Source organism: Pleurodeles waltl, chromosome 4_1 (genome assembly GCF_031143425.1).
Source record: "Pleurodeles waltl isolate 20211129_DDA chromosome 4_1, aPleWal1.hap1.20221129, whole genome shotgun sequence".
Taxonomy (NCBI): Eukaryota; Metazoa; Chordata; class Amphibia; order Caudata; family Salamandridae; genus Pleurodeles; species Pleurodeles waltl.
Window position 1 is genome coordinate 229536752 of NC_090442.1, and position 22122 is coordinate 229558873.

Consider the following 22122-nt stretch of genomic DNA (forward strand, 5'->3'; position numbering starts at 1 on the left):
AGTCCCCCACACCAGGAACGACCCTGCTACCTAGAAATCCAGTAGTCTCATTTAGGATAATGAGAGCCCACGCAACAGGGTAATACATAAGCTACAGGCAAACTCACACCGGAGATTTAGATCAGATCCCACAGATTGGCACAGTAACACCATAATGGTCCCAAAATATTGGCCCCAGTAAAACCCACATGGCCAGAGTGGTGCATGCAGTCCCAAAAACACCATAAAGTTAGACTCCAAATTTAGTTAGGAACACTTAACCAATCAGAATACAGCACACAGCGACCACACACACACCCTCAGGCCGGACATGTGGACATTACTGGCTAGCCCACATTGTGTCCATGCAAGATCAAGGCCCACCTGCATTTGTGATCAGGACCTTATTAAAAACTCCATGACAACTGTTCACATTCTTAACTAAGACAGGAATGTTTATAACTTTATGGTACTCAGAGAAATGTATAAAATTGCCCAAACTGATGTACATTCAGACCCCAGTCCTGTAGCTGCTGTCTCAGCCATAATGATTAAAGCATACGATTCCTGTTTTGCCAAACGCCTTGTCTTTTTTTTTTTTATAAATCCTTTTTATGGTAAATTCTCATTTGAGCAACACTGTCACCTACATCACTTTTATGAAGTCCTGCCACTTTGCAATCTTTCTGGAGTAGAATACGTTTAAAAAAAAAAAAAAAATTAAAAAAAAATTTACAGCCTTTCCCAACACGTCAAATTATCTAAACAATTCAAAATTTCAGTTATTAGGAAAGAACTAATGAAGCACTTTTTTGTACTTTAGATACAGGACTGAAATCAAGATTTTATTAGCATCAAAACAAATCAAGGATCTTCTTGGCGATTCACAAATGAGTCACTGAAACATAATTTGGGTGCTGTGTAGTTTTACCTGTAAAACTGCATGTCTATGCAAATTCAGTGGCCGTTTCCACAATGTGCAGCCTGTAAGAAAGCACTACCACACCAGGGCTCCAAAATACACCACCAGATACATACCACACCCTTACCACTCTCCTGATGAATGTTCATGTACATTTGCTTGGCTTGTTCGATTCTTGAATTTAATAAAATGTATAACTTCAGTGATGTAGCAATAATGGCAGCACCAACACTCTGAAAAGTGTTCAAGCACCACTGTGTTGGGCAGGGAGGGGTGTAACTTCAGTGGGGGTGTTTGGAGTGACAATGCTGAAATGCATTCTTTGTTTAGTAGTTTGGGGACCTTGAGCTGGGTCTGCTAGGTCTGTTGGTTTCTCTCGTTCTCATTTCAACACATGTTCATTTTTTGGACCGGGATATAAAATAAATATACAGAAAGTAGTTAACCTGCACCCATAGAAGTACACCTTCAATGGGTGCAAGAGTACTACTTTTGAAACTCAAAAACAGGTTTAGCTGGCTTGGAAAGCTACACCAGTTTAAAGTCGTAACTTGGGCAACACTTGGAAATCTGGAGTGACTCTACAAAGGGTACCTTCCCACCCTTGGGTTACACAGTTGAGCTTGGTTCAATATACCAATGCTGAGCATTAAAGATAAATTATTTTAGCCCTGCAAGACACCATTCAAGGTGTAATTGACAGAAATATTGCTTTTGGGTTATTCATGCCATTTTGTTATTCACAGTATCACACACACTGTATGAAGAATGCACACTTATGTTAAAGGTATTTATTATGACAAACAATCTGTGTTTTAATACATCCAATACAACTACAGATTATAAAAGCAGCCATGAGACATTTTACAAGTAATGAGACTAAAATTAAGATTGCCATCTTTGCTAAAACAATTTAAAACTTCAAAACCTAGTACCCTCTTGCCTATTTTTATGCACTAGACTCTGAGCATTGAAGTTAGAGGAACTTGCAATCTGCTGTTTAAGGAAAAGGGATGCACTGCATGCCTTGGTGACAGCAAAAGCTGACTTTCAGCCAAGGTGGGAAGATGGAGTTTCCAGTAAAGAGCAAACACCCACTTCAGTAGAAGTCAAGCAGTCCTCCTTCGGGACTGGGTTCTATCAGTTTCAGGGGAATTATGTAATCTGCGAAGTGTGAAGCGCACTGGCAGTAGGTGATCTCTAAGGACATCCCTCCTACATGAGTGAATGGCAGTCCTTCTATCCTAAATTTTATCAGGGATTGGAGTCTAGGACCTAGATTATGAACATCAAATCATACATTTCTGACACTGTCTTGTGGACATAGGGAAGAAAAACATCAATTCAGACTACACTTGATTACATATCTATAGCTTATCCTTGATATAATGGAGAAGCAACAACTAAGACAAGTGTTGCCTTAGAATGTTGCATCTATGTCATTGATCAAAGAACTTGATGAAATCACACCTTAGAAAGATTAGGTCTGGTGACAGTGGTATTAAAATACAGACAATGCAATGATTCTGCAAAAACAGAACAAGGTGAAATGGAGACAAACCTTAGGGACTTTACATCATAATTACACTACTGGCAAACTAATTTCCAAACCGTGACGGTCCAACCAATGGCAATCACTTGCAACTTGTGCCATTCCTACATGTCAATTTCATCCACTATGGCACTCTAGACAAAAGTGCACCTATTACAATGCAAATCTGCACTGACCCTGTTCCACTTGGAAACTGACCATCCCGAACCTTGGTTATCTTACACCTCCAAACTGCTGTCCACTTTTTTATTCGGGAAATTTGAGATTCACTCTCCCCCCCCTCCCACCAAATCTCACTGACTAAGCTACACCCCTGTGTTCAGAGATCACCAACGGGTCCCTATGAGATCAAATGGCACGTGGGACAGTCACAAGGGATTGTCTTAAACCCTAGGGAGGAGCATCACTATGCAGCTCAGCTTCATAGAAATGTTAGCTCTTGGCACACTAAGTGGACTGCTAGAATAGGGAGGTAGGTAATAGGTTCACTATTTTCACCCAATCAGGTGATAAGTGATTGCTTTCAGTAATCACTCTCCTCGCCATTGCCTCCAAGCGGTGTGAAATCACAAATTATGACTTTATTTTAAAAACAGCATGAGGGGCCCAGGCTTAAGCTCACCTTAAATGGGGTTAAACAAGCAACCAGTTTCCAAAAAGTCAAGGTAATTCAGAGAACTCCCAGTGATACTCCACAGATATGTTTTTATCATCCAAATAAATGCAATTAAGAAAGACCACACATTCACCGAACCAAGTCAATTATAAATTTGAATGCATCAAGTGCTACATTAATAAGATGTGTGCCATTTCAGTTTTCCATCTTGTAAATATTGTACTTCACAGTTGTAATTTCTGAATGATATGATAAAACTAATGGAATAATTCTGGACTTGTTTCTACAGTCATTTTTTGCTGTTATTCCCAAGAATCTTTCGCATGTTTGCTTTCTGTCAGCTTGTTCATCCCATAGCCACTAAGGAACTCTTAAAGTACAGCTCAGGTGCTCCTCATTTTGGACTCCACTCTCAAGATGGGGACTGGGTGAGGATACCTTATTGATAGTTTGTAGGTGCACATTAGCCCATAGGGGAGCTGCCTACTATCCTCCCATATAAATTAAATCAAGAGGTGAGAGGCACAGTGTTGTCACCAATGATAATTTCAAATGTCAATGATGTTATTAATGTCAAAGAATAGGTGAGGAGTGATAATATGGGAGATCATAAGCAGTGCATGGTGAAGGCGCGGAGTAAGTTACATACATGGCAACATTTTACAACAGTAACGTGGGAAATTTAAAAATAAAAACAATTAAAAAACGAGTCAGGAGAGTGGAGTTTCACCCATGGGTTACTATTGAGACAATTTCAGATAGACCACCACAAAAAAGCCATTTTTGGCTTCAAATCACGAGTCTTCCTGATTCAGGTCTGCTTGTCTGTACATAGTTCAGTTAACTATAACTGGTGAGTTTTTGTTTTGTATAAAATGGTTAGTTTAAAATGTTATGTTGAAACTGATATTTTTACTTGACCAGAATGTCACTTTAACCTTTGGTTTTTCAGTGTTTTTTTTTTTCTCTTTCCCATAAAATACTATATTTCTTTTAGTTAAGTGATATTTTATTGCTATACCAGCCTGACGTGCAAGGCCGAAGGCCGGGCTCCATGTAATAAAAAATAAAAAAAATCCCCCTCCCATGAACAGCTACCTCCTCTGCCTGCCACTCATCTGTTGCTGGCTCCCATGGAAAAGCTTCTCCAATCACACAAGGCTTGAGGTGGAGAAGTGGGGGGTCCCAAGGTCATAGTACCGGTACCATGGCCCCTTATACTGAAAAATCAGAACACTGGGACAGTCTCCCTGCACCCTAAAATGGTGACTGGAGCATATGGTTTCATGTTAAGGCCAGCCAAACGGCACAAGCTCCTGATGGGCTCTGAGTGGTTAAGAGCCAGCTGCTGAAAAATAAAATAATCTGAATATAGTTTTATTTTTCTGCTGCTGGATCAGCTAGCAAGGACAGGGTGGGGCTGGGCCACAGGAGGTGGGATGAGAAACTGTGCACTAAGTGCGCATGTGTGATTGGAGGGCCTAAGATGGCAGTCTAAACACACATGCGCACTTAGGTTTCTCCAGCCCAGATGTTTACACAGCTGGGCTAGAGAAACTGCACAGGCCCCAGAGTTGTGTCTGAGCAGCAGTCACTTCTGTTCAGACCAATCCTGACACTGCTATGTTTAGCATATAAGCAGCACCAGGAATGCTGGGGAGCCTCTTCTAATGTCCCAGCAATTGCTGGGACACCAGCAAAGGAGGACAACGGCAGCAAAACAGTAAGTTTTTTTTTTTTTTAATTGATTAACCTCCCCCTAGTCATCCACCAGCTCCTTACCTTGATATCTGCAGCAGCCACTGCTGCAACTGCCACGGTCGATTTTACTGAAAATCCAAAGGTTACAGACATGTTACAGTTAGTTACTTGAAATTATTAACTATAACAGGTGAATTACTACCCTTTTGTGCCTTTAAAATGTGAACCTAACTCTCGCCATGCACTGCTAATTACCCCACAAATACCAGCACTTATGACATCTTTGATAACATTATTGATAATGTCAGTGTAACATCTGCAATAAAATTATTGATCTGTTAACTATGCATGGCGGGCATGAGTTAGTTACCTTAGGGCACGAGTTCTAGCTACATGAAGTAACTAGCCATAACAGGTTAATTTCTATGGTTTTGTATGTTTAAAATAGGAGCCTAACTATGTACCCGAAACCTTTGGTTTTTACACACACACACACACACACACACACACACACACACACACACACACACACACACACACACACACACACACACACACACACACTTTAAAATGTATTTTATTACCTACAGGTGGCCACCAGTATGTAGTTATAGTTGGGACCATGGGTCCATAGGAAAAGTATTTTTTGACTTCCCTGTACTGTTGGTGCAGTTTGAAGAATCTTCAAGAAATTTCATAGTGATCCGTCAAGTGTGGGGGATGCATGCAAAAAAGTGCATTTTCCAATGTTGATTCCCTTAGGAGTTTTGAACATAACTACAGCCCATACAGATTTAATGATTTACAAAAAAAATTGGCAGAAAGCTAGAATTTGGTCCAACAGATTGTGTTTTTTATTAATTGGTGTAAAACCATTCAGTAGTTGTTGAGAAATTAAAGGAAATCCAAGTTTGTATATGTCAGGAATCCTCAAGGTGCCTCCCGTGTTATCGGTCAGCATCCCCAGGGATTAGGGTTAAATAATATCTCTGTTCTTGGTTAAAACTTCATGTTTCTAAGTAAACATAATGTGCTGTGTTACATAATTGGTCTCATCAATGCTTGTTTTACCATTGCTTGTTTGCTAATGTGAGCAGGTGTAGACATGTGCTTCTAATTGTGTGATGTGGACATGTGCTCCTAATTGGGTGTGGTGACTCATCCACATTTGGAAACAACTGCTTTCCTGATTGGCTATAAATAGAGTGAAGCATGCCTCCCTGCTTGGCTTTGTTTCGCTTCCTGATCTCAGCATCTGATTTGGCAGTAAAGCCCCTGCGGTCATCCTCATATTCAAGACCTTTGGGGCAATTATTTTCTTCGTTCCTGTACCAGCTGATGCCAGGCATTCCTCCAGCACTCCGGAAAAGACTACAGCTAAGTGACTAGTATTCGCCAGGGAGTTTGTTCTTTGAGCACCGTGCTTTCTTAGAACAGCTGGTGTATTTCAGACCTCATATTTTGGCAGAGTGCTTAGCTTGAAGAGACAAATGCATTTCTGAACATTCTACATTATTATAGTTAATTGCCTAAATGTGCTTCAGGAAATCTGTTGAGCTCAAGTACTACAAAAAGTGAGTGTAATTTTAAGAGCATTTATGTGACTTTTCTTTCTCTAATAGCATAACTCTTGGATTTAAATTGTGTCATTCATGCCTGTGTTTCAGGTTTGAGGAATTTGCTTTTGAAGGGGTACACACACACACACACACACACACACACACACAGAAACCAAACTGTTCCACGCTAACTGTTTAAACCCATAGTGGACATTTGTATTACTTGGATTGTTTTTGTTCCTTTTAGTTTAACCCTGTGCATGCAGGAAAGTGTACGTGATAATTATGAATGCCATTGTTTGTCTTTCTTGTGCATGATAAGTGCAACCAGAGTTCTAATTTTAGTGTGGAACAGTGAATCTCTGTAGTGTCGCAGTACTTATTGTTATGGTACTCAGTTTGGGTTTTTGGTAATGCAGTGTTAGTAATTGTGCCAACAGTTATTATCCAAGAAAAGTGCTGGAGCATCCCAGTGTTCTTTTACCACTCCTGTGCCCATATCAGAAAGAGATTCAGTTTCAAGGAAGTTGAGTGCACCAACTCTACTATCACGGTCAACAACGACCTGCCCCCGAAGATACAGGGTGCCTAGCTGGACTGCCAAGACGTGGCAGTGTTTTGTCTCTCTTCCACTCCCCCTTTCCGACACCAGCCGGGGTTTCTGTGTCCACCAGGAAGGGCCGAGAGGTGTTCCAGGATGTCAGGGGGCATACCATCGCCCCTGCAGACATCCTGCTTTTCAGGTGAGTGGCCCAGTCTCAGCAGTATATCTAGAGTCGCTGAGCCTCCTTGACAACTTAGCGAAAATTAAAAATCTCATGCAGAGAGATGCAACGCTCTGATTGCTGAACTCTTGTTGACAGCCAGAGTCCCACTAAAAACAGAGGGGGGGGGGGGGGGTAAGGGGAGGTAACAGGGTAGGAATACCCTGACCCACAAGCCTTATTTATAGAGATCATCCCTCAACCATGAAGGAGTCGTGTATAGTTAACGATATGTCAATTAAGTCGGTGGGATGTTTACACCTAAATATTAAATATACATGGATGCTGATCAAAAAGGAACTCACTCCTTGCACCATTGAAACTGGCCCTGAGGTAGATTCAGATGAAGAAATTTTGAAGCCTTGAGTTTTCTTGTATTCATTTAGCAAATCATGGGGTCTAGGAAGGGATCAGAAGGGGTGGTGAGCATTAGAAGTCAGTCATCAGCAAACACCACAATTGTGGATATCCAAACCAAATTTTATTCCCAAAATCTTTGTATCCTCCCTCACACTGCAAGTAAAGGGTTCTATGCCAAGCACAAGTCAGAGCGAAGAGAAGGGGGCATCCTTGGATAGTTCCCTTCAGTGCACATAGCCCAGATCATGCACCATTTACAGCTATTCTCGATGTGGGTGCTCAATCTCCTACCGTGACCATCGCTCTAAATCATGGATCATATGCCTTCTTTTCTAAAACTTTGATCCTGAATTGCCACTCCACCTGATCAAATGTCTTTTTGACATCCTGAATCACTAGAACTACTGAAATGCTTTTCTTTGTAGAATTTTTGGATCAGGTGGAAAACATGTCTAATTTGCGCCTGCCTTAGATTAATAACTCCTGACTAACCTGGATTAATAGTGTATGGCAGAATCAGACACCAATCTTGTGGCGAAGATTATTGTATCAATTTTTTAGATTAAGAGTCAGGGCTGCTATTGGTGGATATGAGGAAAATATTTTTTTTCTCTTTTAGTATTTACCAGATGAAGGCCTCTACCATTTACTGTTACACCTTCAGACTGGGAGAAGGTATTGAATAACTTTACAAATGGTCACGCAACAAATGTGGAAGCATGTGACAGTTGACAAATGGCATGGGCAGGAAGGTCAAGGATGGAGGGTCACAAATCACTTGCCATCATGCGAGGGGTGACAAAAGCCATTGTTGATGCAGGAACTCAAGGGGGAGTGGGGGATGGCGCAAATTACTGGCCATGAGATCACACCAAGCAGGTGATGCATGGGCATAAAAAGTGGCAGTGGTATTGGGTTAACCTCTAATGATGTTAACTGCCTTCAGGACCCAATATGAAGGGTTATGCTTTAACTCCAACTGCATGGTTCTGCTCCTCACTGATCCCAGAGTCTTGTTCTATTGGTGTTGGCCACTAACTCATTGCAGATACCTTAAAGGACTCCTTTAGATGTACCCCACACTCTTAATGCGGAGGTCTCTTATGTGTCACTGTGTTTTAAGTACTCAACGATCTGAGTGCATATGTTCTCCTAGCACTGCATGTCATAACATTGTTGGATGGTGTAGCTTGGTCTAGTCACCTACCTACCAATCTAACATGAGCGGTACTGGAGCAAGGTTTAGTATTAAAATTGGCGGTATTTCATAGGATCTAGTGGAGGTGGGGGTGAGAGGCTGGGCAGGGTAAGGGTCCACAGCACATGATCTAGACTAGAAAATGTTCCAGACAGATGGGAGAAGAAGAAGTATTAGAATAAGTATTCTTCTGGACACTTCTCTATTTACCTCCCTGCTTCTCTCAGTAGTGCAAGGTCTCACTCGGCATCCAACTGTAAAGTATTCAGGAAGGATGTCAAAATGCAGGTTTGCCATATATTTGGAGCATACTCAGTTTTTAAGGTGATAGGTTTGCCTTCCACAGTGCCTACCCAGATCTGTCCCTTGTTTAGGACATAGGTATAAAGTCTGGTGGCTCCATGGATAAACAATGATACATGTCATTATGTATTAGATTGTGTGCAGGCTTAGCCATACTAAGCTATTTGGCATTGCTTGTGTCAAAACCTCAATTTCTCTTGTTTAAGTTTCCTAGAGGGCCACAATGTCTAATTTCTCCTACCAAATATAGTGCCATGTCTTAGTTCACAGGGGAAGATTTCAGCCAACTTGAATTTAGGGATACCATTTTTATCATTATGTACCATGTTTCTAAAATAGTAATTGGCAGCTTCCTCATACCGAAGCACAAGTATGTCAATCATGTTGTCAAGATTCACCCTCTGAACACATCAAGTGTACTGATTTATATAGTCTGTATGGAACCTTCCTTACCCATTTAAACCTGCCCTCCAAACGAGAACTAACTCAACTATATTACACTGCTCCATACCAGCAATGTAGATATGATGCATGGATTGCCCCCATATCGGGTTGGTCTCAACTAAGTTATACATCAAATAGAAGATTGTCAGCAGACTACCTCTCCAGAAATCTCTTCCGTGCTACTGACTTCATATCATGACTGCCCTCACTGTTACATGCACAACACAGTTAGAACAGGGTTGCCAATTTTTACCTTGGGGTCAAGTCAAAGCACATCTCTTCCAGCCTTGAAAGCAGGGTTTCACAGACTTGCTTCTTAGCTATGTAAAGAGTCTGTCTGGCCTCCTGCTTTTACCCCATTTCTGCCTCTACTCCCACCTTGTGTATAAAGGCCATTCTTAACTGCCCAACTAATTTCTGTGTTCCTCCTTGTCTCTAGTCTGGGTGTGAGCCACTCCATTAAAATGTTGCCTTATTAAATTACTGATATGATGAGGCTGGCTTTGATAGTCCATGTGCACTTAGATGTCTAGAACCTGTGCTGCCACAGCTCTGCTAAGAGGTAGAGTGCAGTATAAATTTGAATTCAAAAGCACTGTCAAAGTCTAACAGCCAGTGTTAACAGTTTTTCCTACATTCATTTGTTACAACATGCATTTGAATCCTTGTAAGCTAGTGAATTCCTTGCCCCTCGCTACTTTGGACTCAAACGCTGTGAGACTGCAACAAATTGTGGCTTTCCTTGTTATCTAGGTTCATATACCAACTGAATTCAGTCTGGTCCTCCCTTGTGGTTTCTCTGATAAAAGGCAGAGTTTCAAGATTCCAAGTTTGCTGCCTTTGTTCCTTCCTGCAGACCTTTCACTCATATGTTCTGCCTCTTTCCCCAATTTTCTAGGTCCTGACATTTCAGGGATGAAGTTTTGGCTTCCTCTTGGAGGGAGGATAATTTAGTTAGGAGACCAGCTCCAGGTTGAAGTTCAAATCTGCAAGGCCCTTTCCCAGGTCTGCTTTTCTCTCTACACAGTCCATAGGCTAGTGGTAAGAAGATCATCGCCATTGTACACATAGGCTCTACGTTTTGTGAACCTTTGCATGCCTTCTGCAGTATGTCAAAAAAGCTGCATACTTTCTGTTGATGGGTTTGCTTACGTGGCGGATGGGAGCTACAAACTCCAGGTGGTTTACGAGTCTCCTGTTTGGTAGCAACTACCTGCTCTGTATAGAAGGGACCATTCCAGAACACCCTCACAGTTTTATGTGAAGGTACATGTTAAGTCTGCAGAGGCAGTTTTTTTCTGTTGGTAGGACTTTGGACGTCTTATAGCTTCTTAATGACTGGGGTGTGTGTGTGTGTGTGTGTGTGGGGGGGGGGGAGAACGGGGCTCTCTCCCTGCTATTGTTGCACCCGCACTCACTTTCATATACTCTCAGCCTGTCCCCCACCCCAGAGTGCATAGATAAGTACCCACTTTCTTCTTTGTCACAGAGTAGAAGGGGGTCAAGGAGTTGGTTCCCTGCTGCCTCGACCTGCGCTTATTTTCCTATGAAGAGCAGGTCTCTTCCTCCTGTGCTGTCCACAGTGCTGTGTCTGGTAGTCTCTTTATGCCTTTCCTGCTAGGAAAAGGCAATCAGATCCCATGGCATTAAGACCTCTAGTCACCTCCTTTGGGCAGTCAGGTGTGCAAGGCACCTTCCAATTTTGGGAGGGGGGGGCAGAAGAGGGTTGAGCACTTACCCATGAGGATCTGGCAATGTTGGGCTTGAGCCTACATGGTTTGATTAATACAGCCTGCTACGCGGTCAGTCCAGGCTGAAATCATGCGTTACTTGAAGCCATACTCAAAAAACATGACCTCATTGAAAAGGACCAATTGCTGCTTAGTTTCCTGGTCTGCCACATGTATATTACTCAGATTACATACTGTGAAGGAATAATGCAAGCAACTTACCAGCCAAGGCTGCTCTCCTGGTATTGCATCTCTTCCTCCAACAATTCTCACAGTGAAGCCAGACCTCTTCGTTTCAGCAGCCACAGGAACGCCACCACATTTTAGTCCTGCAGTGCAAGAAACACATTTGTGCTGGGGAGAAGTATGCTAAATCTAAGTATTTAACCTTCCCTTGCTATTATATCAATGTTACAGAAAATGTTCTCTAGGAGTCCACACAATCTAACAAAATGAGAAAAATTTGGCTGAGACAGGGAGAAGTGGAAAAATGGAGGACTTGATGCTTCCAATCGAAAAGTGCACCTTTTATACAAGTAATCTTGAAGGAAACAGTCATCTTAGATTGTGAAGTTAGCTCAACAGCTTTGCCCTGGAGGTTGATCAAAATCATAGGGACTGGAGTAGGTGCGGTCAAACATACTATTTTTTTTTACAGCAAAATCCACCCAAACATAGCAGAACAAGTTTGACAGAGAGAATATGACTGCCAACAGAATGTTCTTCCTTACTACCACTTCAAAATTAAACCACCATGGCCAAAACAAAATGTTCCCTAACCATTAAAAACAGGAGAATAAAAATGTTTAGTAACATTTGTTCTGCTTTTCACCTACAAAAAAGATGTCCATGGCCAGTCCTTAAATTATGATGTGTCAGCACTTTAGAAACAGGCACACCTCTGTCTATCCTAAACAAATAACCAGATTCCGCAATAAAAGGACCACCTCTACCCAGAAAGAGGATACTACCTATTGTTAGACCCAGCACCCTTGGTGTGGGGTCCCTCAACTTTTTGCCCTGCGACCTTTTTTCTGATTGTTTTTTTCTGGCTTTTAGTATTCTGTGCACTTTACCACTGCTAACCAGTGCAGATGCTCTGTACTCTAAAACATGGTAACAGTAGCTTATGGACAATTGCCATATTTAATTTACCTACAAGTCCCTAGTAAAGTGCACAAGGGGTGCCCTGGGTCTGTAAATTAAATGCTCATGTTAATGTTCAAAAAGTCAATGCGCACAATGATACTTTCATATAAAAATGAAGTTGCATCACTATTATCAAATTCGTCCATCACAAATTCAAACTCATCAACCCAGACTCAGAAATACATAGTCAGGCAGGCTGAGGTCTAGGACTGAGGTTACGGATTGACAAGTCACAGGTGCGATGGTAGAGCCAGCAGACAAACATGCAAACAGGAAACTCAGATCAATACCACAGATAGGCACAGCAGCATTACAATGGTCCAGGAGATTGGCTCCAAAAACATATATGGCCAGAGGGGTGCACAAACTCCTAAAAACACCATAGAAGTCAGATGCTACATGAAGTTAGGAACACTCAGCCAATCAGAGCAGCATGCACTCCAACACTGCAATTAAGCTCCCCTCATGTTGCACATCTGGACATATTACCCACTGGCCCTCATTGTGTCCAAGACAAGTCCAGGTGGGCCTCCACCTTGCGTGGAGTCGTAAATAAGGTCCATGATAATGGCCCACATTATTTCCTAAAAAGGAATGCAGAAATTGTTCTACGGTACCCACAGAAATTTATGAAACAACGCTCAGATAGGTTGTACTTTCAGACAGTCCTCAGACCAAGTTTCTGTAATGGTCCTCCCGGCCATAGTATTTAATTAAACCAACTGTTCCTATATTGCCAGAGTCCTCTTGCATTGTTTTTTTCCAAGGCAACTTACCATTTGATCAACATTTTGCCAAGACTGAAAGGAGCAAAGTGGTACCTCAGACCTAACGTCAGCTGAAGGAAGGGGACCTCGCCTGAATGGATTCACATTTGTGCAACAAGGAAGATTAGCAGATGCCACAATTGATTGGAAGTTTTTCTTAATCAGTGGGACAGAGGTACATCCTAAAGCCGCCATCAGAAGGTAAGAGGCTGCATCAGAATCTTAGTCCCAGCATTTGGTATATGGCAAGCTAGGAAGAAGCAGAAACATTTAAACTGAGCACCTTGCTACTGACAAACTCCACATCTTACCTATTTTATGTGTCGGAACGGAGTAGTCGCAAGGTGGCCTCGGGGGTGTTCCCAAAGAAGTCACCTTTTTCTATAGTCTGCACACTAGGAAAGGTGAATGTCACTTGAACCACTGGGTGTGACGCAGATGGTACGATTGTCATCTGGGTGTATTAGGATTCAGGCTTCACAGCTTGGACCACTGGGCATGACAGATTGTACACATAGGCCCTGGGTGTAATTATAGTGCCATGCACCTCAATCGAGAGGAGTTATTCCTAGTGTGACACAGATTGTACTTGTCCCCCTGGGTGTGCTTGAGTTTGAGGCCTCACCGCATGGACCCCTGGGCATGACAGATGGTACGCATGGGCCCTGGGTGTGATATGGAGCTGGCACCTCAATCATAATTTTTAGCCTAAAAGAGTTCTCTCTATGCTACCGGTTTCTTAACACTTTTGGTATCTGAAAGAAGTGAGGTGTTCGCTTGGACTGCTGGGGTTGACACAGATGACCCCCTGGATGTGATATAGAGTGCGATTCAGACATTAGGGAAAAAGATTTGGATCTGGGAGATTAAATTTAGCTTGTGTTTGGCCAAGATGGGCCTGTAGCTGTTAAGTTCTTACTTTTCTCCACATAAATCATCATCTTTGTCCCAGACCCAATATTGACAGACTATCAGGCTCACTTGGTTCATATACCGCACAGAGCTTCCCCTGGTCACAGGATAGAATGCGCTAGGAGCTGGATAAGGTATTTTATGACTAAGTCAATTTCTTCTTGGTAAGTTTTTTTCCCTATATTTTGATGCATCTTTGATGTTGTAGTGCTAGTAAATTAATGCAACTGTATTTTGTCACGAGTATTGTGCTTTGTCAATGACAATGTGCTATGTGAAGGCATTGTTATTTCTAACAATTGCTATTTAATGCTAAAGTAAAGTTTGCTAATGGATGCCAAATTTCATGATGTTTGAATTAATAATTGCACTTTCTTCTAGGTTGTGACCATTCAAATGCATGGTTATTTGGGTTTGGTAGATGTTCTTCTTGCTGCACCTGTAACACTGAGCTCATAGTAAGTAGTTAAAACAAGCTGTGAATATTTTCCCACAAGCAGAGTAGAACCTAAGATTCTCTAAAATCAGAAAAAGCCAGAATTGTATATATCCCCTAAAAAACTGCCCAACTGATCATGTAGTCGCCACTAAAGAACATGCAAACCAGGTTTCCTACACAAGCATAAAAAACATAAGTTTTGCCACACACACACACACACACACACACTTACACTTACCTGGCCAAAGGAGGGAACCTTTGACACCAACATAAATCCAACACATGAGGACACACAGGGACCAAATATGCAGGGCAAATGAAGGACATAAGCACTATTAGAACTATGGGCCATCTTAAAGAAGACCAAGATCGATAATCCTATCACACAATCAGCAATTAAGGCATCTTCATCCCCTCCCCCACATATGCATGAATGGAGGTGCGCTCACCTGTTGCCAGCGATCCCTGCATTAGTTGATACCAATCGGACAGTCGAGGGAGCAGGAGGGTACCCTACCAAACGACAAACTGAGGGGTCGAGGCACAACAGACTAATAGGCTAGCAGGCCCAGGCAATCCCAGCACCCCTCAGTCCAGAGCTAGAGCTCCCTAAAGTTCAACTCCCTGTCAGCCCATTGAACCTCTGCGGTAAGGAAAACATGTACTCCCACTGGTTCCAGTGAACATACTCAAGTGACAGCGGTTCTGGACAGTGCACTAGGAGTGAGCAAATGGGTCCCAGTCCCCTGGGACCCACTAGGTTTGCTCAGGTAGCCAAAGAAATGACAGAAAGCAAGTTTGAGAACAAGCCTTGGCTGGAAAGGACAGCGCACAGCTCAAAATGAAGTAAGCAACCTAGGTGGGATTTAGAGGAAAGGTGTAAACTGAGGATGGAGAGAGAGAGAGATAGCTTACAGCCTAAAAGCACAATGAGAAAACAGTGCTCATTCCACCCAAGTAGAGCAGGGGTAGGTGTAGAGCCATGTTCAACGAAGAGTCTGAGGCAGAACTAGGAGAGGCTTTTGGCTGGGTTCCAAGCCTCACTAGATCAATGTAGGAGAGGTGCTGACCAGGAAATGAGACCAAGGTAGCCCGGTGCAGACTCAACTTAGATGTAGGAAAAGCAAGATGGCACCTTTGCATGAGCACGAGGGGAGCAGCAACAAAGAAGTCCTCTGCTACTCTCGAATGCAGAGGACCGAAACTGACCAAGAAAGAGTGGCCCAAGAGGAAGGCGGGATCTTTGTGTGGCCATGTTGTCACCTGCTAGCCCTCTGTGCTGGGACAGAGACCAGTACAATAGACCCTGGCCAGAGGAGGGAATCTTCAAACCAGAGGACATGGCTGCTGAAGAAGACTGCATCCGGCACAGAGGGGCAGATTCCAAGTGGAACTTCCCCTACATTCAGGGTTGTCTAAGAAGATGGGTACGCTATGTTAAAAAGAAAGCAATGGCACTGCCCACAGCCAAAATATGCCTACTACTACAGAAAGGCATGTCAGGGACCATCTATGTGCCATGGGCCCGATGGATAAAGAAGGGCTAAGGGCCAAATTGACATAATATTTTGATGGGGCGGGGAAATGGATCTCATGTTTTCAGAAAGCTGCAAAAATAAACCTAGAGATAGGTGGTGTCAAAATTCTATTAAGTGGTCTTATCGGGTATTCATGGTGTTTACCAGGGTTTGAATTACAGCAATCATTCTGAAAATGGCAAGCATGAAGGGGCCACGTTCAATCCGTGCAGGCACTAAATATGGACGGCCCTGAAGGAAATGTTCCGACTGTCCAGATGTAGGGGGATTTTTGGGAGAAACCATGAAACCTGGGAAGACCATAACTGATTTTTTTTTTTATAGGATGAGGGAACGACGAAGACAAGAGACAGGACAGCCAAGGACCAATACAGGTCCCCAAGTCGCATTCTTTTACAATATCCTCATAAAGGGGCCCACTGAAATACCAAGCATATTGGACAGCATAGTGGGACTAGACACTAAACCGTGGCAGGAGATACAAGCTCACATATTACACAAACAAAAAAAGGGCAGGAAGAGACTGGAGCAAGCCCAGAGAGACTCCATTAAGTTGGCCCAGTAGAAATTGAAAAAGACCGCCCTTGAGGGGGCCACGTTGGTCACAAGTGTGCAAATTGCATCATTTCTGAAGTGAACTCTACTGCAAAACTTCAGAGGGTTTCAACCTAGCTACAACAGCAGAAGCCAGGGAGGTTGGCAGCAGCCAGGCCTTGGAGAATGTTACTATTGCCACAGAATGGGCCACATGACTGACAGATGCTGGCTAAAGGCACATCACAAACAGGTCAGTGAGCTGGGGCCAGTCCCCACAAAGTCTCCACACACAAAACCAAGCCCAGGGACACCCAAATGCACCTTATCCTCAGCCTCAGGGAAGTCATTCCACTCCAACAGGGGACAGATAGTTCGACAAACATGTAGAAACAGCAACCACGGGAGGGAACCCATCCCAAAAAGGACCAGGATCACAACCAATGCAGGGAGGGGTGACTATTTGGGGAAGTAATGCATTCACACAAATGCAGAACCCAAATGTACAGCAAATTAAAACCCCTAATGAGTGAATCTATTTCGTGCACACTTTTCACTAAACCAAACTCAAAAGAAGGACCAGTGAGACAACATTAGGGATTCAAGCATTTACTTGCATTTGAGAAGCTCAGGGCTGTATGCGTTTGTCAATCTGGTATCCTTACTAGAGGATGCCATTCACAGTGCCTGCAGGAGTCTAGGCCCCACTCTGCTGCTGACCACCCAGGTAAGAGTTTGCTGGCCACAGTCTGGAAGGGGGGTGGGAGGCGGGGGATAGGCAGTCTGATTAGGGGGGCAGGCCAGCTCCTGGACTAGTGCTTAAAAAGCAGGCCCCTAGGTCCCCGCATCAAGTCAAATTAGGACGGGCTCCAATACCCATGTCAGAAGGTCCCCATTCTTGGGCACCCAACCCAGGACCAAAATTACTTCATGGCTTGTGGTCCCAAAAGCACCCCCAGAAAGCTAGCAGCCTCCAGTTAAATGGAGGCAGCCTTTTAGTTCCAAAACTAAGCTCTCCCCCAGTGTCGTGAGCCAGGTTTCCCATAAACTTGGTATAGTGAAGGCCCCATAACCTCCACAGGACACGCACAAGGTCTGACAGATTGTGAACCTTGTGTGTGTGGGACAGAGCCGGTAGAGAGGGAGGTTCACTAGAACCAGCAGTCCCAGTCCATTACAATAATTTGGGCAAACTTTAAAGCGTTCTTGGCCTTGCACCTGCCTCTGCATGCAGCCAACTTTGGCTTCGTCATTTCTCTCAAAGTTTTCCAGATAACTTAAGCCTTCTCGCCGGTTCATGCCCCTCCAAAACAACAAAAGCAGCAGGTCACCATTTTAGAAGCCCCTGGCCACAGCCAGGAACAATTCAGAATGATACTTTGGACACAGTCCTCATACCCAGTTTCTGTTCTCCCAGCCACAGTGTTTACTTAAACCAACTATTCCTGTTTTGCCCAGTGCCTCTTTTTTTTTTTTTTTTCCAAAGTAAACTCCTATTTTGGAAACACTACAAGTGGGCCTGCAGCACGGATTGTGCCACCCATTGTAGTAGCCTTCAAACATGTCTCAGGCCTGCAACTGGAGAGCCTGTGTGCACAATTTTAAACAGTCCTTTTGACCTGGCATGTGTACAGATTTCCCAGGCCCAAACCTTCATTTTTATTACATACAGGTCACCCCTGAGGTAGGCCCTGGTTAGCCCCAAGCGCAAGGTGCAGAGTATCATGTTCAGGTAGTGAACAGCTATTAAGTTAGTTTTCCACTGCTGCAAGGCCCATCTCTCCCATAGGTTAACATTGGGATAGCCTTAAAACATCTTTTAAGTGTAATTTCCAATTGGGAGAAGATAGAGATTTGGGGTTTGGAGTCTCTGGACTGAATTCAAAATTCAACTTTTAAATTAGAAGTGTGAAAATGCCACTTTCAGAAAGGTGACATTTTCTTACTATAACCATTCTGTGCATAAGCTGATCTCTGAACACATGTCTGGGCTGTACTGGGCGACAGCTGCACTTTGTGAATTCCCTCTAGGCAGCCACAAACACAGGACACTCTGCACCATCTGCATACTGATGGGTCTTCCTCAGCAGAGGGAAGAGATTCACCCTTAAATTTCAATACGTGGTGTCCTGTCTCCACACAAGGACTGATTACCCCCTAGAGATAGCCTGGCAGATGGGGCTAGCATGAAAGGGAACCTTGTGCACTTCAAAAAACTCCTTTGAAGTTTTCCCTACATCAATGGCCTTTTTGGGTGTAAGTACTGGACCTTAAACCCCAAACTAGTTCACTTGAGGGTCTCAAGGAGCCACTGCACCTAATAGGAGCTACACGGTCAGGAGGTACTGCCCTTTTGCCACTTCCTTTGCTGTGCTGCTACCTCTGCAGTGAGGGGAGCCTAAACCTGCCCTTTACATCCTACAAGTTCCCAAAGAACTCCAATGGCTTGTTGGCTTGCCCCTATTCTTCAAAATCTAAGGGAAATCAAGATCCTAGCTATTTTTCTACATTTCCTTCTTCCCTGCAAATGTTTCCCTGATAAAGATAGATACTCTGCCCTCAGAAGGGGTGGTAGATTATCCCTTTTCTACCCAAGTGCTTGTGGAGCACTTTGTTTCCCCAGACTCAGCACTTGTCCGCGCTCCTCTGCCTCTGAATCCCAGAGCGTCTGGTGCACTCCTTCACCTCTTACTACAGTGCAGGGGATGCTACATTGATTCCCCAGACCAAGAGTGTTGCGCTCCTTCACCTTGGTGATGCTAGTGTGGGACTAACACTCCACCACCTAAAGCCGCCCCAGAGAAGCGAATGGGATGCTAGGCACTTGCCTCATGCCGCCTTTCGTACTTTCACTCGCTGGGTGTAGCACACCTGTGGGTAACTTTTGTTTGCTTTGAGCTGTGTGAAATTGAGGAGAACTGATTCCTCATGCACATTAACTATTAATGTTAAAAATTGCTTTTCTTTGATGTACTGATTAGATTTTGTTGTTTTGGACTTAATCAGACAGCTTTCTAACCGGTTTGGAGTGTTTTTGTTGTGTACGTCACAGTGTTACTGTAGTTGTGTTGCACAAATACTTTACACATTGCCTTGTAAGTTAAGCCTGCCTGCTCTGTCCTAAGGTACCAGAGGGTGAGCACAGGTTAATTTAAGTTGTGTAACTGACTTACAATGACCAGGATTGAGGTCCCTACTTGGACAGGGTGCCAACTGGAGATCCTATTTCTAACACCTATGTAGTCCAAATGACTAATTGAAGGCGAATAACAGGGGGAGCTGTAGGATTGAAAGGACTGGGATGAGGAAGTAGAACTGGAGTTCTGGGACTACAGGCAATTAATAGAACCATCACTTCCTTAAGTTTTCGGTCAGTCCTTACATAATAGGATGTAAGGGCCAAAGAAGCCCATTGAGCGAATGCCAAAGCAAACAAGTACTAGAAGCCCAAAAGACACAGCTAATGCATTCAGCTCCCTCAGAAGGCTCCCATTAGAGGCATTGTCTACAACGGTGCCCTATAAGAGGCAACAGAAGCACCAAGGAAGCAAAAGCATAGCACCGGTCAAAAAAACACATGGCGATGCAGGAAGATACACAAGTGACAAAAAGGCAACACCATGAAGACAGTTCAAAAGAGCAGATACTCCCCAGCCAGCCAACACAAGGAACCCTTACAAAGACCATCCGCTGACCTTAAGTATTTGAGGGTAAGAAATGGGAATGCCAAACTAGGTGAAAGGAGTCAGATGACAGAGGGCCCCTAAAATAAACACAATTATCCCACATGGGAGTGTAGTGGTAGGTCCACAAACTGACACTTCACACAAAACCGGGCACGAGTGTACTGCAGCTAAAGCTAAAGCTAAGCAACAAAGACAAACCAAAAGGGAGGTCAGAAGGAAGCACAGTGGCCAAAACAGATGGGAAAGACCCAGCACAAGGAACAGCACACTAGGATAAAACCTTCAAGTTCACCCTATGAAAAACACAACCCACAAAAAAAAAAAAAAAAAAAAAAAAGCAGACAGGATGCCAATGAATGAGACAATCCCAGAAGGAACAGGCATTAATTCAAAAGGATGACACCTACCTACACCAAAGCAGAAGTGTCTGTCATGTGTACCAGTGGAGGCCAATGGGGCAGAGAAACACAGCTGTGATTCAAGCATCATCTGCAAGCAACCGGTTTAGTCCTGGCCCAATAACCAATCAGGGTCAAAGGAAAAGCAGGTGATCAGATGTCACACCAAATAAAAAGTGAGCCTAAAACCCAAATAAAGAAAGCATGAAATGGCAAGCAAAACAGGTCCAGCTCCCAGTGAGGAGTACAGGGGAAGAATGTCACCAGTAATTAGAGGCTGTTCGACCCGACAGCCTTGGGGTGGTCACCCCTAACTTTTTGCCTGCCTCCCACTCCACGTTTTGAACGCTGTTTTTGCTGTTTTAGACTCTGCACACGTTACCACTGCTAACCAGTGCTAAAGTGCATATGCTCTCTCCCTTAAACATGGAGACATTGGATCATACCCAACTGGACTATTTAATTTACTTTTAAGTCTCTAGTAGTGCACACTATATGTGCCCAGGCCTGTAGATTAAATGCTACTAGTGGGCCTGCAGCACTGGTTGTGCCACCCACTTAAGTAACCCTTTAACCTTGTCTCAGGCCTGCCATTGCAAGGCCTGCATGCGCAGTTCCACTGCCAATTCGACTTGGCATTTAAAAGTGCTTGCCAAGCCTAAAACTCCCCTTTTTCTACATATAAGACACCTCTAATGTATGCCCTAGGTAACCCATAGGGCAGGGTGCTGTGTAGGCAAAAGGCAGGACATGTACCCATGTAGGTTACATGTACTGGTAGTGTAAAACTCCTAAATTCGTTTTTACACTGCTGCGAGACCTGCCCCAGTCATAGGCTAACATTGGGACTGCCATCATAAATTGTTTGAGTGGTAGCTGCGGATCTGAAAGGAGTAGGAAGGTCATAATGGCGATATAAAATCCTGCTGACTGGTGAAGATGGATTTAATATTACTATTTTAGAAATGCCACTTTTAGAAAGTGAGCATTTCTCTGCACATAAGTCTTTGTGTCTTACAATCCACGTCTGGCTGGGTTTAGTTGACAGCTCCTTGTGCATTCACTCAGACACACACCCCTAGCCCCCCCCCCCCCCCCCCCCAAACACAGGATACTAAGCCTCACTTGCATACATCTGCATTTGGAATGGGTCTTCCTGGGCTGGGAGGGTGGAGTGCCTGCTCACACACAAAGGACTGCCACACCCCCTACTGGGACCCTGGCAGACAGGATTGAACTGAAAGGGGACCTGGTGCACTTCTAAACCACTCTTTGAAGTCTCCCCCACTTCAAAAGGCACATTTGGGTATAAAAAACAGGGCCTCTGTTCCTTCCAACTCAGACACTTCCTGGAGAAGAAAACTGGAACCAGAACCTGCCAAGAACTGCCTGGTTGCCCAAAGGACTCATCTGACTGCTTTCTGTGAATAACTGCTGCCTTGCTGCTCTCTGGCTGTGGTGAATAAGTGCTCTCCAAAGGCTTGGATAGAGCTTGCCTCCTGTATCCTGAAGTCTCAGGACCAAAAAGACTTCTCTTGCAACTGGACTCCTTGTGCGTCAAAAATTCAACG

The 22122-nt window shown here is 43.7% G+C and overlaps 1 protein-coding gene across 2 annotated transcripts in view; it reads right to left on the reverse strand.

Annotated features, from left to right (window-relative positions):
- OVCH1 (ovochymase 1) overlaps positions 1-22122 on the reverse strand; it is a 1177845-nt gene that overhangs the window by 1085697 nt on the left and 70026 nt on the right. For both annotated transcript variants that reach the window (XM_069228188.1, XM_069228187.1), the window contains exon 3: positions 11351-11457. In XM_069228188.1, the coding sequence (XP_069084289.1) occupies positions 11351-11457 (107 nt within the window). The remainder of the gene's footprint in view (positions 1-11350; positions 11458-22122) is intronic.